General features: G+C 45.4%; 1 protein-coding gene across 1 annotated transcript in view; it reads right to left on the reverse strand.

Moving 5' to 3' along the window:
- Positions 1-4,953, reverse strand: part of CTIF (cap binding complex dependent translation initiation factor) — a gene marked incomplete at its 3' end in the record, with an annotated part of 68,748 nt that extends 63,795 nt beyond the window's left edge. The window contains exons 1-4 of the mRNA XM_015824857.1: positions 4,774-4,953; positions 3,032-3,115; positions 1,759-1,832; positions 559-663 (exon numbers count right to left, since the gene is read on the reverse strand). Of these exons, the coding sequence (XP_015680343.1) occupies positions 559-663; positions 1,759-1,832; positions 3,032-3,115; positions 4,774-4,953 (443 nt within the window). The remainder of the gene's footprint in view (positions 1-558; positions 664-1,758; positions 1,833-3,031; positions 3,116-4,773) is intronic.
- Positions 4,954-16,392: the final 11,439 nt, after the last annotated feature.

Consider the following 16,392-nt stretch of genomic DNA (forward strand, 5'->3'; position numbering starts at 1 on the left):
TTATTATTATTATTATTATTATTATTATTATTATTATTATTATTATTATTATTATTATAGAACATTTTTCTCCAAAGCTTTTTGTTTTGTGGGGCTTCCTCCCACTCTCAGTTAACATAAATAGGAGAAGAGAGAGATTTATGAAATAGTTCCTATTATCTTCATTTTAAATGATACACCCAAATGATCGAGCTGCGGAATAAATGGATCTGTGTTTGGTAATATTTACACCAGATCAAAACAGGAACGTGTGAGTTGACATCAAGACACAGCTGGTAACAGGACTTTGGATTCAGATGGATTAGTCCATGTCTCACACTATAACAGGGGTCTTCCAACTTGGCCCTTTGATGACTTGTGGACTTCAACTCCCAGAATTCCTTGCGTGCCTGGCTGAGTAATTCTGGGAGTTGAAGTCCACAAGTCATCAAAGGGCCAAGTTGGAAGAGCCCTGCGCTATAAAATATGATATCTGTCCTCTGATGGGTAAGAATTCTGCGATTAGTCCCAGCCCCTCTGCATTTTAAACTGTTTCTTTCACATAAACAGGATACTTACCCTTCTCTGTCTATCTGTGGAAGAGGGTGCTTCGGAGTGTTGCGGAGTTTTCTGTGGAACTGTGTGAAGTCAAGTTTCTCTGGTTGCAAATCCCAGGTGGCCCCACTGCAGGATAATAATAATAATAATAATAATAATATTAATAATAATAATAACAACAACAACAAGAACAACAACAATAATAATGGAGAAATAGAAAGGCTGAAAGGCTGAAGATTTGGAAGGAAAGACCGTGCAAAATGGTAACTTGGTTTAACAGGGAATTGGGAGCACTAGGCACACACGGAAGGAAGGAAGGAAGGAAGGAAGGAAGGAAGGAAGGAAGGAAGGAAATAGATATGTATATAGAGAGATGATAGAACATGAATAGACAAACAGATGATAGATACAGAGAAGATAGATAGATAGATAGATAGATAGATAGATAGATAGATAGATAGATATGATAGACAGACAGATAGATAGATGATAGATATATATATAGAGAGATGATAGAACATAGACAGATGTCTGGCAGATGATAAATACAGAGAGAGAAGATAAATGGATGGATGGGTGGATAGATAGAAAGATGACAGGTGATATATATAGAGAGAGATGATAGAACATAGACAGATAGAGATAGATACAGAGAGAGTGAGAGAAGATAAGTGGAGATAGATAGATAAGATAGATGGATATGATAGACAGAGATAGATAGATAGATAGATAGATAGATAGATAGATAGATAGATAAATAGATAGATAGATAGATAGATAGGTAGGTAGATCATAGATGACAGATCACAGATAGATGATAGATATATAGATGATAGAACATAGACAGATGATAAATATATATATATAGAGAGAAGATAAATGGATGGATGGATGGATGGATGGATGGATGGATGGACGGACGGACAGATAAATATACAGGTACTGGAGCTTTAACTGTGGAATACAGTGATACCTTTTGGTACAATGAGTACCAAAACGGATGAGTACCAAACAAATCTTTCCCAGAAGGAATAACATCATGAGTCACAAGGCAGCCAACAAGTTCTAGCTTGTGCGTTGAGTACCAAACAAACAACGAGTACCGGGACAAAATGTTCACATCAAAAACGTGTCGGGTACCATACTCGATGAGTTTCAAAGCAGCCGAGTGCCGAGGTGCCCAAGTACTTGGGCAATCACACAGTCTGCAGGGGGGCTTACCTGAAGGGCTCCAGGGTGTTGGCTGCCCAGATATCCGTTCCCAGCATGTCCAGGGAGCTGTTTTTGTTGCCGTTCTTTAAAAAAAAAAAGAGAAAGCAAACAAGAAAATCAAGATGTTTCCTTCCGTGTTAAATGTTTGCTTTGCAGCAGTTTTTAATACAGGCGGTCCCTGACTTACAACAGCTTGCTTTAGTGACCATTCAAAGTTACAGACTCACTGGAAAAAAGTGACTTATGCCCGTTTTTGACACTTGCAACCATTGTGAGCACATGATCAAAATTCATACGCTTGGCCACTTATTCATATTTATGATGGTTGCAGAGTCTTGGGGTCACGTGACCTCCTTTTGCGACCTTCTGACCAGCAAAGTCAACGGGGGAAGCCAGATTCACGTAACAACCGTGGCGAGAAAGGGCGTAAGATGGGGCAAAACTCACTTAAAAACTGGCATCATTTTGAAAGCCGCTAAGTCCTGATATTGAAGTAATCCTCAATTTACAGCCGCAATTGGGATCAGAGTTTCCCACTGCCAGGCCCCCAAATTTTAATCCAATGACTGTGTGGATGCTGTGAGGGTTGTTAAATGCAAGGATGGGTTTTAGTTACTTCTTTTTCAATGCCATTGTAACTCTGAATGGTTGTTAAGTCGACAACGTCCTGTAAAGCTTCCAACAAACAGAATGGCTGCATCCATAGGATCGTTTAGCTCAGTGGTTCTCAACCTTTTTAATGCCGCGACCCCAACCGGTCGTAAGTCGAGGAGTAAACCAGTCGTAAGTCGAGGACTTTCCCTGCCCAGGAGCGCCGCGCATGCGTGGTTCCGCCCCCTGCGCCGGCCGAGGTGCAGCTGGCAAGCGGCAGAGACGGAGCAGGCCGACCACCAGCTGGCCCAGCCCAAGGGAGGTAAGGCACCCACCGGAAAAGGGGGAAAAAATGGCGGACAAAAAAAATGGCAGACAGCCTTGCTTGGCGACCCCCGTGAAATGGTCGATCGACCCCAAATGGGGTCCCGACCCACAGGTTGAGAACCACTGGTTTAGCTCCATTAGAAACATATAGAAAAGGATAGGATAGGATAGGACAGGATAGGATAGGATAGGATAGGAATAGCACTGATGATGTTACCTAATTAGGTAATGAAATGTCCGCAAGAAAACCCCAGCCAAGCTCAGAGAGCACCAAGGACCCCACAGTTTATTCCTAAGTTTATTCCTACTCCTATTGGTAGTAAAGGATGTTTTTCTGCATTGAAAAAAATCCAGTTTTTCTTACCTGGTTTTGATTGTGGGGTGCTGACCCCTTGCCTCTGTAGCTGGACATGCTGCTTTCTATCTCCTGGTTGCAGTCAACTGTCCACTGAAAAGAGAGAAAGGAGGAGGATTTGGCTGTGCGTCCCCCAGATTCAGTGGACAGCTGTGTAAATTTGATTAATGAACAAATGAATAAATTCTGACTGAAACAAGAACGAAACAAGGCAGCGGTGACAGCAAGGCACCCAGAGGGGAATTAGAGAGTTGGCTTTTCCTGGCTGGGTCGAGAGAAAACACCCTTTCTTTTACACTTTGCATCACAGCATATACCTGTGTCGACAGATGTCTGCACCTGGCCGATCTTACTGGAACTTGGAAGCTGTTCCTCCCTGCCTACGAGCCGTCCCAATCCTGAAAGGCCCTGGCCTGCCTCGGCCTGGTCCTCCCCCATCTTCCTCCGAAGCCGAGGACGCCTCCCCTTCGATCTCCGTTGGCTCCAGTTCTGGCTCATCTTTCTACTCGGTGGAGTCGGGCTCCGACAGGGGCACGACGGCCAAAAGCCAGCCACTGACCCACCCGATCGACGTCTAAAAATGGTCAAGACTGATTCGCCCTTTCCCTTGCGTTTCCTCCCTCGCTCACAGCTTGACAATGGCATGGAAGGCAAAGGCGGGAGGGATGGTATCTAGGCAACCGAGGCGTCCTTTTGAGAGCCTGCACGGATGCCAAGGTCACTAACGCAGGTGCTGATGGAGGAGCGGACTGTTTCCATAACAAGAAGAAATATTACTATTGGACAATAAGAACACACCCGGTGGGCGGGGATGAGGGAGTCTTATTGTTTAACTAAGCAAGCCTTCGAGCGGGAAAACCAGAGCTGGTTTCACTTCTTCTGTGCCAATGTAGATTTTCAGTAAAGTTTTCCCAGTATGGCTGTGAAAGTTGGACCATAAGAAAGGCTGAGCACCAAAGAATGGAGGCCTTTGAACTCTGGTGCTGGAGAAGACTCCGGCGAGTCCCCTGGACTGAAGGCGATCCAACCGGTCAGTCCTGGAGGAGATCAACCCCGACTGCTCTTTAGAAGGCCAGATCCTGAAGTTGAAACTCAAGTCCTTTGGCCACCTAATGAGAAGGAAGGACTCCCTGGAGAAGAGCCCGATGCTGGAAAAGATGGAGGGCAAGAGAAGAAGGGGACAATGACAGAGAAGGAGGGGGCTGGATGGAGTCCCTGAAGCAGGAGGTGTGAGCTTCAATGGACTCCAGAAGATGGCAGAGGACAGGAAGGCCTGGAGGAACGTGGTCCATGGGGTCGCGATGGGTCGGACACGACTTCGCAACTAACAACAACAACAACAACAATTATACTCTTGGTAAAATCATGTCCCAGGAGTTTCTTTTTCTGGAAATGCCAACTGAACAGTTGACAAAAAGCCACACACAACAGACACTAACAAATACCACCCACAGAACAGCACCCACTCTGCTAGAGAGAAGTTCCCCAAAGATGGGCTCCCAGCACGACTCCGAAAACTCGGAAGACAAAAAACTCTGGTCCCAGTGACCGACCCAGATTGGATCCTGCAAACTTGCTGGTTTGTTAAAACGGTGTCCACACCCGATTTAAAACACACAGTTTGCAACTAACTCAAAAACATCCAACCTCTTGTTCGGTTCTGCAGGGATTGTCCTTCTTCTCACCACTGTTATGCCCCTTTTTGTGTTTTGAAGCCAGTGGGAGTGACCCACTCAAGGTCCACTACCCACCTGCGAGATATTGGACTGTGTTTTCTCGTTCTCTTCATCCCCTTCGGTTTTTTCGGTCAGCAAGCCTTGGACTTGATATTCCAAAACATAGCTGTCGATGAATCTTTCCAGCTCCTCGATTTCCTGTGACCGGTTGCTTCCTGCCTCAGAAGAGGCAGAAGCCACGGAAGAATTTTCCATCCCCCTCTGTGATGAACCGAGAATTGCCGTGTCCTAAGGTGGGGAGAGGGAAAAAAAGAAAGAAAAAAGAAAGATTAAGCTGGTGACTGGGACATTTTATACATTCCATGTCCTCCCCTATAGGGGTAAGGCAACCTCGGCTCTTTTATGAGTTGGTGGACTTCAACTCCCAGAATTCCTGAGCCAGCCATGCTGAGGGGAAAGGGAGGTTTCCAAGCTGAGCCATGCTGGCTCAGGAATTCTGGGAGTTGAAGTCCACCAGTCATAAAAGAGCCAAGGTTGACTACCCCAGGTCTAGACTCTAGGCCTAGGATAGGGATCTTCAAACTTGGCTCTTTTATGACTGGTGGACTTCAACTCCCAGAATTCCTGAGCCAGCGTGGATCAGCTTGGAAACCTCTCCCTTTCCCCTCAGCATGGCGGGCTCAGGAATGCTGGGAGTTGAAGTCCACGAGTCATAAAGGGGGCCATGGTTCCTCCATGCTGGCTGAGGAATTCTGGGAGTTGAACTCCAGAAGTAATAATAATATTCCCCCATGTTCCCCCATGCTGGCTGAGGAATTCTGGGAGTTGAAGTCCAGAAGTCATGAAGGGGGCCATGGTTCCCCCATGCTGGCTGAGGAATTCTGGGAGTTGAAGTCCAGAAGTCATGAAGGGGGCCATGGTTCCCCCATGCTGGCTCAGGAATTCTGGGAGTTGAAGTCCACGAGTCATAAAAGAGCCAAGGTTGCCTACCCTTGTCCTAGAACAAAATTATTAACCCAAAACAGGAGGCGTGTGTGTTTGTGTGTCTGCCAGAAGATATAAAAAATGATGAAAGATTTAATTATCAAAAGGTCATCAGCTGAATCCAGGTAATTTGTATCCGGAGGCCCTGCTGGCTGTCACCCATGTCCAGGGATAGGCAACCTTGGCTCTTTTATGACTCGTGGACTTCAACTCCCAGAATTCCTGAGCCAGCATGGGGGAACTATGGCCCCCTCATGACTTGTGGACTTCAACTCCCAGAATTCCTGAGCCAGCATGAGGGAAACTTTGGCCCCTTCATGACTGGTGGACTTCAACTCCCAGAATTCCTGAGCCAGCCATGCTGAGGGGAAAGGGAGAGGTTTCCAAGCTGAGCCAGGCTGGCTCAGGAATTCTGGGAGTTGAAGTCCATCAGTCATAAAAGAGCCAAGGTTGCCTACCCCTGCTGTAGCAAAACCCACACGGGTAGTCCTTGACTTATACCCACAAATTATGACTTATGAGTCCAAAATTTCCGTTGCTAAGCAAGACGGTTGTTAAGCAGGTTTTTTCCCATTTAGCAACCATTCCTCTGACGGTTGCTAAGCGAATCACTGCCCTTGTTAAAGTTAGGAACACATCTGTTAAGCGAATCGGGCTTTCCCATTGACTTTGCTTGTCTGAGGGTCGCAAAAGGGGATCACGTGATCCCAGGGACCCTGCCGCCATAATAAATAGGAACCGGTTGCCAAGCATCCAGTTCTGAATCACGTGGCCTCAGGGATGGTGCCACAGTCACAGGTGTGAACAACGTTTTTTTTCAGTGCCGTCGTAACATTGAATGATCACTAAACACACGGCCGTGCTCTACCAGTTGATCAGATTCTTCATTGTTTTTGCACCTGACCCTTTGTAAGAAATCCAGGAACATGGATAAGTCATGTTTAGGGTTTTTATCAACTGTCCAGTTGGCGTTTCCAGAAAAAGAAACTCTTGAGACTCTAGAAAGAGTACAGAGAAGAGCAACAAAGATGATCAGGGGACTGGAGGCTAAAACATATGAGGAACGGTTGCTGGAATTGGGGATGTCTAGTTTAACGAAGAGAAGGACGAGGGGGGACATGATAGTAGCCTTCCAGTATCTCAGGGGCTGCCCACAAAGAAGAGGGAGTCAAGCTCTTCTCCAAAGCACCTGGAGGGAGAACAAGAAGCAACAGATGGAAACTAATCAAGGAGAGAAGCAACCTTGAACTAAGGAGAAAGTTAGAACAATTAACCAGTGGAACAACCTGCCTCCAGAAGCTGTGAATGCTCCAACACTGGAAGTTTTTAAGGAGAGACTGGACAGCCATTTGTCTGGAATGGTGTAGGGTTTCCTGCCTGAGCAGGGGGTTGGACTAGATGACCTCCAAGGTCCCTTCCAACTTTATTATTATTATTATTATTATTATTATTATTATTATTATTATTATTATTATTATTATTATTATTATTATTATTTTACCAAGAGTATATATAATACTTTACTGAAAATCTACATTGGCACAGAGGAAGTGAAACCAGCTCTGGTTTTCCTGCTCGAAGGCTTGCTTAGTTAAACAATAACAACGGCAGCAAGAATAGCATACGCACAGTTCTGGAAAAATGAGAATATACCATCAGAGGAAGAAGTGATAAAGAAAATCCTGGACTGTGCTGAGATGGACAAATTAACAAAAGAGATAAAAGAAAAGGAAGACACAGAATACTATTTAATATGGAGCAAGTGGCATGACTGGCTGGAAAGTAGAAATAAGAAAGAATAAATGTGGAAAGGTTAAAAGTGGAAAATGTGTGTATAATAATTATGAAGGAAGAAAAATGCAAATAAGAAATAATGGGGCAACAAGGACAAATACTCCAAAGAAGAATAAGGGGGGGGGGGAAATGTAAATAATAGAAGATTACTGTTACGAAATTTCTGTTAAAATATATACTGTGTATATATGTGTGTTATGTTTTGTTTTGTTGGTTTAAATAATAAAAATTTATAATAAAAAAAAAAGACTCCCTCATTTACAATATTGAGAAAGTATCAGGTTTAATCGGTCTTCTTGTTTTCCCTCCCTCTCTCTCTTTCTGAGACACACACACCCAAACACACCCTAACACACAGAATCTTTAAAACCCCTACCTAGTGTTTAGTTTTTCTTCCCATTCCATCTAGTACAGGGGTCCCCAACCCCTGGTCTGTGGACCGGTACTGGGCCACGGCATGCCAGCAACCAGTCCGCACAAACAAGCAAAGCCCCATCCATGGGATGCAGGCAGCACACAAAACCACACACCGTCCGGTCCACGGAAAAACCTCTCCCCACGGAACCGGTCCCTGGTGCCCCAAAGGTTGGGGACCTCTGATTTAGTAGACAATTGGCACCCTCTTCTGGCTGCGGGGGTTTGGCTGGTCTGCATCTTCAACATCTTCATCAAGGATTTGGACGAGGGGATAGATGGGGAACTCATCAAATTTGCAGATGACGCCAAGCTGGCAGGAATAGCCAATATTCCAGAAGACAGGCTTAGGATACAGGAGGATCTGGACAGACTTGAACACTGGGCGCTATCTAACAACAACAACAACAACAACAACAACAACAACAATAATAATAATAATGGCATAGGGTATCCTGCCTGAGCAAGGGGTTGGACGAGATGACCTCCAAGGTCCCTTTCAACTTTACTACTACTACTACTACTACTACTACTACTACTACTACTACTACTACTGTTATTGTTATTGTTATTGTTAAGATCAAACTTGCTATCATAATGTTTTTCAGTTGTCTGGCTCGTTCTGCGACATGCTTCAATCTTTTTCTTTGCAGTTTTGTTATTACGATAAACCCACTCCTTGGGAACCAGCCAAAATTTAAAAGGTGTCAACGTGCTGCCCAAAAAAAAAACATATTCTAAAAATCTGGAATTTGCCTATTTACGAAGAACTTTGGGTTTATTATGCTTGGAGAGGGGCCAAAAACCCATCATGTATTCCCAAGGATGATACGTGGATGCCAATTCTCAACGTTTGGGTGGATGAAATGCGTGCAGTCCCAGCTTGAGAGCTGGCACTTCGTGGCTGTCTAAGCAGTCCTTGACTTACGACTGTAACCGAGTCTGGCAATTACGGTCCTAAGTCCCGATGGGTTGTAAAGCAGGTCATCACAGGAACGGCTTGATTTTACAACCTTTTTTGGTGGCAGACATTAAGCAGACGTGGCAGTCGTAAACTAACACGCAGCAATGTTACGCAAACACAGCGGTTGTAAAGTAAATAGGGCAGTCGCTAAGCAAACACAGCGGTCATTAAGCAAAGCCATGGTTTGCTAGGGGCTATTTTTTTCCCTGGAAACAGGAAGGAAATGCCAGTTTCTAGCAAAAATCTTGTAAATCAGGGGCTGGCTGAGGAATTCTGGGAGTTGAAGTCCACTAGTCATAAAGTTGCCAAGTTTGAAGACCCCTGTTGCAAATCAATCACAGGACCACAAGATGTTGCCAACAGCCCTAAATGCAGGCTGGGCACACAAAATCAGAATAAGAGAATAACAGAGTTGGAAGGGACCTTGAAGGTCTGCTAGTCCATCCCCCGCCCAAGCAGGAGACCCTACCACCATTTCAGACAAATGGCTGTCCAGTCTCTTCTTGAAAACCTCCAATGTTGGAGCATTTGCAACTTCTGGAGGCAGGTTGTTCCACTGATTAATTGTTCTCACTGTCAGAAAACTTCTCCTTAGTTCCAGGTTGCTTCTCTCCTTGATTAGTTTCCCTCCTAGTTGCTTCTTGTCTGGCCTTCAGGCGCTCTGGAGAATAGCTTGACTCCCTCTTCTTTGGGGCAACCCCTGAGATACTGGAAGACTGCTGTCCTGTCCCCCCTCGTCCTTCTCTTCATTAAACTAGACATACCCAATTCCAGCAACCTTTTCTTATATGCTTCGGCCTCCAGTCCCCTGATCATCTTTGTTGCTCTTCTCTGCACTCTTTCCAGAGTCCCAACATCTTTTTTACATCGTGGGGACCAAAACTGGTGCAGGATTCCAAGTGTGCTCCAGAACAGCCTGTGTACTGAGGAGTCACAGGAAAGCCCAATCAGTGGGCAAACAAAGCATTTGCAAGGTCGACAAACAAAAGGCGGCGGGGGGGGGGGGAAGGGGCAGGAACAAAAGGCTCAAAATGGATGAAGCCTGCCCTTAAAAATGTTGGGGGGGGAGAAAGGGCAACAGAGAGAGTCTACAACCTCCGTGTTGTAAAGCAGAGGTACCCCCAACCTTTGGGGCACCGGGGACCACCGGTTCCGTGGGGAGAGGTTTTTCTACGGACAGGAGGGTGTGTGGTTTTGTGTACTGCCTGCATCCCACGGATGGGGCTTTGCTTGTTTGTGCGGACCGGTTGCTGGCATGCTGTGGCCCGGTACCGGTCCACGGACTTGGGGTTGGGGACCCCTGTTTTAAAATTCCGGGCTGATCCGCCAAGAAACAAAAGGCAAAGGCTTTTTGCAAGGAGAAGGTGACCTGGGAGGGGAACTCATTGTCTCCCCCAACCCCCCACCCCCGTTGCAGCGGACAATGGAGGGAAGCCATGGACGAGCATTGTTCACTGGGACTGCTTTTTAAGAAGTGACAGCTGGACAATGCTGAGCATGACATGACAAGGGGGAGCAGGGTTGTGTGTGTGTGTGTGTGTGTGTGTGTGTGTGGCGATGATGGGATGGCAAATCATTAACTGGAGTGGAGGAGGACCACAAAGGAATAAGCTTTGATAGAGTCTCCTCTATCCATCAAGCGCGCGGGACTGCTTTGCTTAACGAGCCCTCTAAAAATGCAGGAAAAATTATATTAAACATGACATGCATTAACGGCAGGCAGGATTATATTTGTGCAGAATGGAAAAACGAGACAACGCCATCAGAGGAAGTGATGATTAAGAAAATATTGGGACTGTGCGGAAATGGACGGACTCGCATTGAGAATCAAAGGAAAAGAAGATACAGAAGACTTTAATAATAATAATAATAATAATAATAACAACAACAACAACAGTAATAGTAGTAGTAGTAGTAGTAGTAGTAGTAGTAAAGTTGGAAGGAATCTTGGAGGTCATCTAGTCCAACCCCCTCCTCAGGCAGGAAACCCTATACAATTTCGGACAAATGGCTGTCCAGTCTCTTCTTAAAAACTTCCAGTGTTTCAAACATGGAATTTATTTTATCAATGGTGGGAAAAGCGGGATAAAGAATTTAACCTTTGTGACTAGGCAAAAATCAACCCAGATAACACAAATGAATTGTAATGATAGAAAACTAATAAAATAGTTTTTTTTAAAAAACAACAACGATATAGCAGGGGTCTTCAAACTTGGCCCTTTTATGACTTCTGGACTTCAACTCCCAGAATTCCTCAGCCAGCGTGCCTGGGAGAGAAATAGTGCAGGAGGGTTGACAATACAGATGGACAATAGTCCATATCTCAAGATTCTACCATCTCATCCTATTGCATGCAAAGATTAGGTCCGATTCAAAGAGCATCATTGATGGTAAATGTGAGTTACACAGAGGTCAAGGCCACAAGGGGAAAAAATGGAAATTGTGCCAGGAAAGAGAGACCTTATAACAAAGATGATTAGGGGACTGGAGGCTAAAACATATAAGGAACGGTTGCTGGAATTGGGGATGTCCAGTTTAATGAAGAGAAGGACGAGGGGGGACAGGATAGCAGAGTTCCAGTATCTCAGGGGCTGCCCCAAAGAAGAGGGAGTCAAGCTATTCTCCAAGGCGGCTGAAGGCAGGACAAGAAGCAACGGATGGAAACTAATCAAGGAGAGAAGGAACCTGGAACTAAGGAGAAACTTCCTGACAGTGAGAACAATTAACCAGTGGAACTACCTGCCTCCAGAAGCGGTGAGTGCTCCAACACTGGAAGTTTTTAAGAAGAGACTGGACCGCCATCTGTCTGAAATGGTATAGGGTTTCCTGCCTGAGCAGGGGGTTGGACTAGATGATCTCCAAGGTCCCTTCCAACATTATTATTATTGTTATTGTTAAGGATCAGCCTTCTGGTTGAGTCACCGATAGTTCTGAAATGAAGAGAAACGATCCCTTCACAAAATCTTGCTGAGTCCCTCCTGGCTATCAAGGTTTCAGGTGAAGGCAGATTTAGAGACTGTAAATACTAGGCAAGCAAAAAAGAACTCAGAAACTTCTCAACGTCTTCTACTCAGCGAAAGCCATCCTTATTTATAGCAAAGGAGCAGCTAAAATGTTCCTCTAATGACTTTAGCTATGTGGGAAGATATTTCCCAATTAACCTTTAATCCCCTGAAAACAGATATTTAAGAGGAGATGCTGACAGATTCTTAAAGTACAACATCACCAGCAGGTCGTCATCCGAGTTATTTTAAAGGCACCTCATCTTTCACCTACTCTTATTTGTTTCTCAAAACTGGAATGGAATAGAATGGAATAGAATAGAAAATATGGAATAGAATAGAATAGAATAGAATAGAATAGAATAGAATTGAATAGAATAGAATATAGAATGGAATAGAATAGAATAGAATAGAATAGAATAGAATAGAATAGAATAGAATAGAATAGAATAGAATAGAATAGAATAGAAAATATGGAATGGAATGGAATGGAATGGAATAGTATAGTATAGAATAGAATAGAATAGAATAGAATAGAATAGAATAGAATAGAATAGAATATAGAATGGAATAGAATATAGAAATAGAAATAGAAATAGAAATAGAATAGAATAGAATAGAATAGAATAGAATAGCTGGAATGGAATGGAATAGAATAGAATAGAATAGAACAGAACAGAACAGAACAGAACAGAATAATAAGAATGGAATGGAATGGAATGGAATAGAATAGAATAGAATAGAATAGAACAGAACAGAACAGAATAATAAGAATGGAATGGAATGGAATGGAATAGAATAGAATAGGAAGGGACCTTGAAGGTCTTCTAGTCCAGCCCTCTGCTCAAGCAGGAAAACATATACCATCACAGACAAGTGAATGTCTAGCCTCTTCTTAAAAACTTCCAGTGATGGAAAATCCACGATTTCTGGAGGCAACTTCTGTTCCACTGGTTGATTGTCCTCACTGTCAGGAAGTTTCTCCTTAATTCCAGGTTGCTTCTCTCTTTGATCAGTTTCCAACCCTTGTTTCTCGTCCTGCCCTCTGGTGCTTTGGAGAACAACCTGTCTCCCTCTGTCTTGTGGCAGCCCCTCAGATACTGGAATACCACTTTGCAGGTGTAGTAGGGTAGCCAGAGGGAGGACCCATTCCATTCCTATATTATATTCCATTCCATTCCATCCCAGTTCTGTGTGCCTTACTGGCTGGGGTCTCACTCTAAGCCTCCATCTCCCTAGAGTAGAGTTGGGTCACTATGGCCCTTTTATGACTCGTGGACTTCAACTCCCAGAATTCCTGAGCCAGCATGGGCCACAGTTCCCCACCACTGTCCTAGAGGGTAAGAACAGACACACCTGGGCCAGCCCCCAGTTCCCTTTTCTCCTTTAATTAAAAGCCATGAAATGGGAATCTGGCAGGACATAAATCGATGCGTCGGCCTCCAGCCTCTCCCTTTAGGAGGAGCACCTCAAGGCGCCACCTAAGCTCTGGATGGCCTACTTAGGCAGCGAAGCTGGCTCCAGCTCTGCCTTTGTTCTGGAGGTCTAGCCATTAATTAACTAAGAAAAGCAAGGAAGGGGAATGTAGGCCCAGAAAGATCTACAGGTAGAAGTGTTAATAATGCCTTGGTAAGGCCACACTGGGAATACGGCATCCAGTTTTCGTCACCACGATGTAAAAAAAGATGTTGAGACTCTAGAAAGAGTGCAGAGAAGAGCAACAAAGATGATCAGGGGACTGGAGGCTAAAACATACAAGGAAAGGCTGCTGGAATTGGGTATGTCTAGTTTAATGAAGAGAAGGACGAGGGGGGACATGATAGCAGCCTTCCAGTATCTCAGGGGTTGCCCCAAAGAAGAGGGAGTCAAGCTATTCTCCAAAGTGCCTGAAGGCAGGACAAGAAGCAACGGATGGAAACTCATGAAGGAGAGAAGCAACCTGGAACTAAGGAGAAACTTCCTGACAGTGAGAACAATTAACCAGTGGAACAACCTGCCTCCAGAAGCTGTGGATGCTCCAACACTGGAGGTTTTTAAGAAGAGACTGGACAGCCATTTGTCTGAAATGGTATAGGGTTTCCTGCCTGAGCAGGGGGGTTGGACTAGATGACCTCCAAGGTCCCTTTCAGCTCTATTCTATTCTATTCTATTCTATTCTAATTAGCCAGTGGAACAACCTGCCTCCAGAACCAGTGAATGCTCCAACACTGGAGGTTTTTAAGAAGAGACTGGACAGCCATCTGTCCGAAATGGTATAGGGTTTCCTGCCTGAGCAGGGGGTTGGACTAGATGACCTCCAAAGTCCCTTCCAACTTTATTATTATTATTGTTGTTGTTGTTGTTATTGTTATTGTTATTTGTTGTTGTTTTGTTGTTGTTGTTGTTATTATGGTCGCAGCATCCCCGGATCATGTGAATATCTTTCATGACCTTCTGACAAGGAAAGTCAATGGGGAAGCTGGATTCACTTAACAACTGTGTTACTAACTTAGCAACAGCAGTGATTAACAATGATGGAAAGAGAGCATAAAGTGGGGCAAAGCTCACTTAAGAAATGTCACGCTAGGCCAGGGGTAGGCAACCTTGGCTCTTTTATGACTGGTGGACTTCAACTCCCAGAATTCCTGAGCCAGGCTGGCTCAGGAATTCTGGGAGTTGAAGTCCACAAGTCATAAAAGGGCCAACCGACCCCTGCGCTAGGCGACATAAATGTTGGGCTCAGCTGTGGTCAAGGACTGCCTCTATCTGGTCTTCTGAGTGAAGAACCTAATTTCTCTACTTTTCTGCTTAACCAGAACACAATATTCAGGCGGGCTCCCTTTGGGGAGAAGATGCAACACAACGACTTCTTTTACAAAGGGCGTCCTACAACACAGCCTCTGTGGCCTCTGGTCCTCTCCCGTCAGCTTGGCCCGCCCTGCCCTCACCTCCCGCAGATGGGTTGGGACTGCAACACCCACAATCCCCGGACAGTATGGGTATTGAAGTCGCCACCACCTATGAGGATTAATTTTAAAATTGCACGCACAGGCCTACTTCCACAAAGACTGCATTCTCATCAGGGATTCCATAAAACCAGAAGCCACAAAATTTCCAGTCCTCCCATCCTTTTTCCCGCGTGGCTCAGTTACACCAGGGGTCCCCAATCTGTGGGCCGCGACCAAGTACCAAGCCGTGGCCTACTGGCCACTGGGGCACGGAATAGGCGGGCTAGTGTGCACACGTGCGCGTGCACTCACCCCCACCCGAGCTAGCATCACTGCAAACGGGGCGCCGCGCGGTGAAAACAGGGCACCACGCAGCAAAAATGGGGCGGTGCTAGCGAGTGCCACACGGGCGCTAGCACCGCCACATTTGTGCCGCGCGTGCTCATGGCTCTGATTGTGTGCGTGCACGCACGCGTAAAATGCTTCATCCTCGCTTTGCCTCCGGTCCATGAACCGAGAAAGGTTGGAGACCTCTTGAGTTACACTACAAATCCCAGCTTGCCTGTTGTAACGCCGTCTGCTCTTGGCACTGGTAGTAAGCCCTGGGCAAAGCCCTAAACGGGAACACAAAAATAACAACTGGTTTGTTGATCTGCTCCCAGACGGGATCGGTATGTGTGATGTATGCTGAAACTCTGAAAGCTGCTGTAGAACAGGCAGCCCTCCAGTTCATCTCGTTCCTACTCGCTCTTTTCTCCTCGCATGAGGAAAATTAAAGGATTTGGCGAGCGAAAAACCCAAAGCACGCAGAGAAGCAAAGGGCGAAGGGGGTGGGGTGGGGTGGAAAATGAATTTTTACACCTGATACGGAAACGGCCTTGTTTAAAAACGCAGCCTGAAATGGCAGGAGATCAGTTGGATGCCAAGCGCGGCTGACTCCGACTATTTTTGGCCTTCTGCTCGACATATCATCACATACGCACAACTTCTGCACTGGAGGCTGGCCCCTTGTTTTGCTCCGACTCGACTCTTCTGGAATGTGTTTGAACTACCACTGCTAGGTTGCGATGCAGGGGCTGGCAAAGGCCAGTTGCTAGGTGGTTTTAGAATAATTTCGAATAGAATAGAGCTGGGAGGGACCTTGGAGGTCATCTAGTCCAACCCCCTGCTCAGGCAGGAAACCCTATCCCATTTCAGACAAATGGCTGTCCAGTCTCTTCTTACAAACTTCCAGTGTTGGCGCATTCACCGCTTCTGGAGGCAGGTTGTTCCACTGGTTAATTGTTCTCACTGTCAGGAAATTTCTCCTTAGTTCTAGGTTGCTTCTCTCCTTGGTTAGTTTCCATCTGTTGCTTCTTATCTTGCCTTCAGGCGCTTTGGAGAATAGCTTGACTCCCTCTTCTTTGGGGCAGCCCCTGAGATACTGGAAGGCTGCTATCATGTCCCCCCTCGTCCTTCTCTTCCTTAAACTAGACATTTTTTAGAAAATTTTAATATCACAACTCTAAAATATCTGGTTTTAATTTGGTTTTATTTGGCGGGGACTGTGGGTATGTCTTTGTTTTAAATATGTTGTGAGCCGCCCTGAGTCCCGTCGGGAGAAGGGCGG

Source organism: Protobothrops mucrosquamatus, unplaced genomic scaffold, assembly GCF_001527695.2.
Source record: "Protobothrops mucrosquamatus isolate PMUCROS unplaced genomic scaffold, P.Mucros_1.0 scaffold2385, whole genome shotgun sequence".
Classification (NCBI taxonomy): domain Eukaryota; kingdom Metazoa; phylum Chordata; class Lepidosauria; order Squamata; family Viperidae; genus Protobothrops; species Protobothrops mucrosquamatus.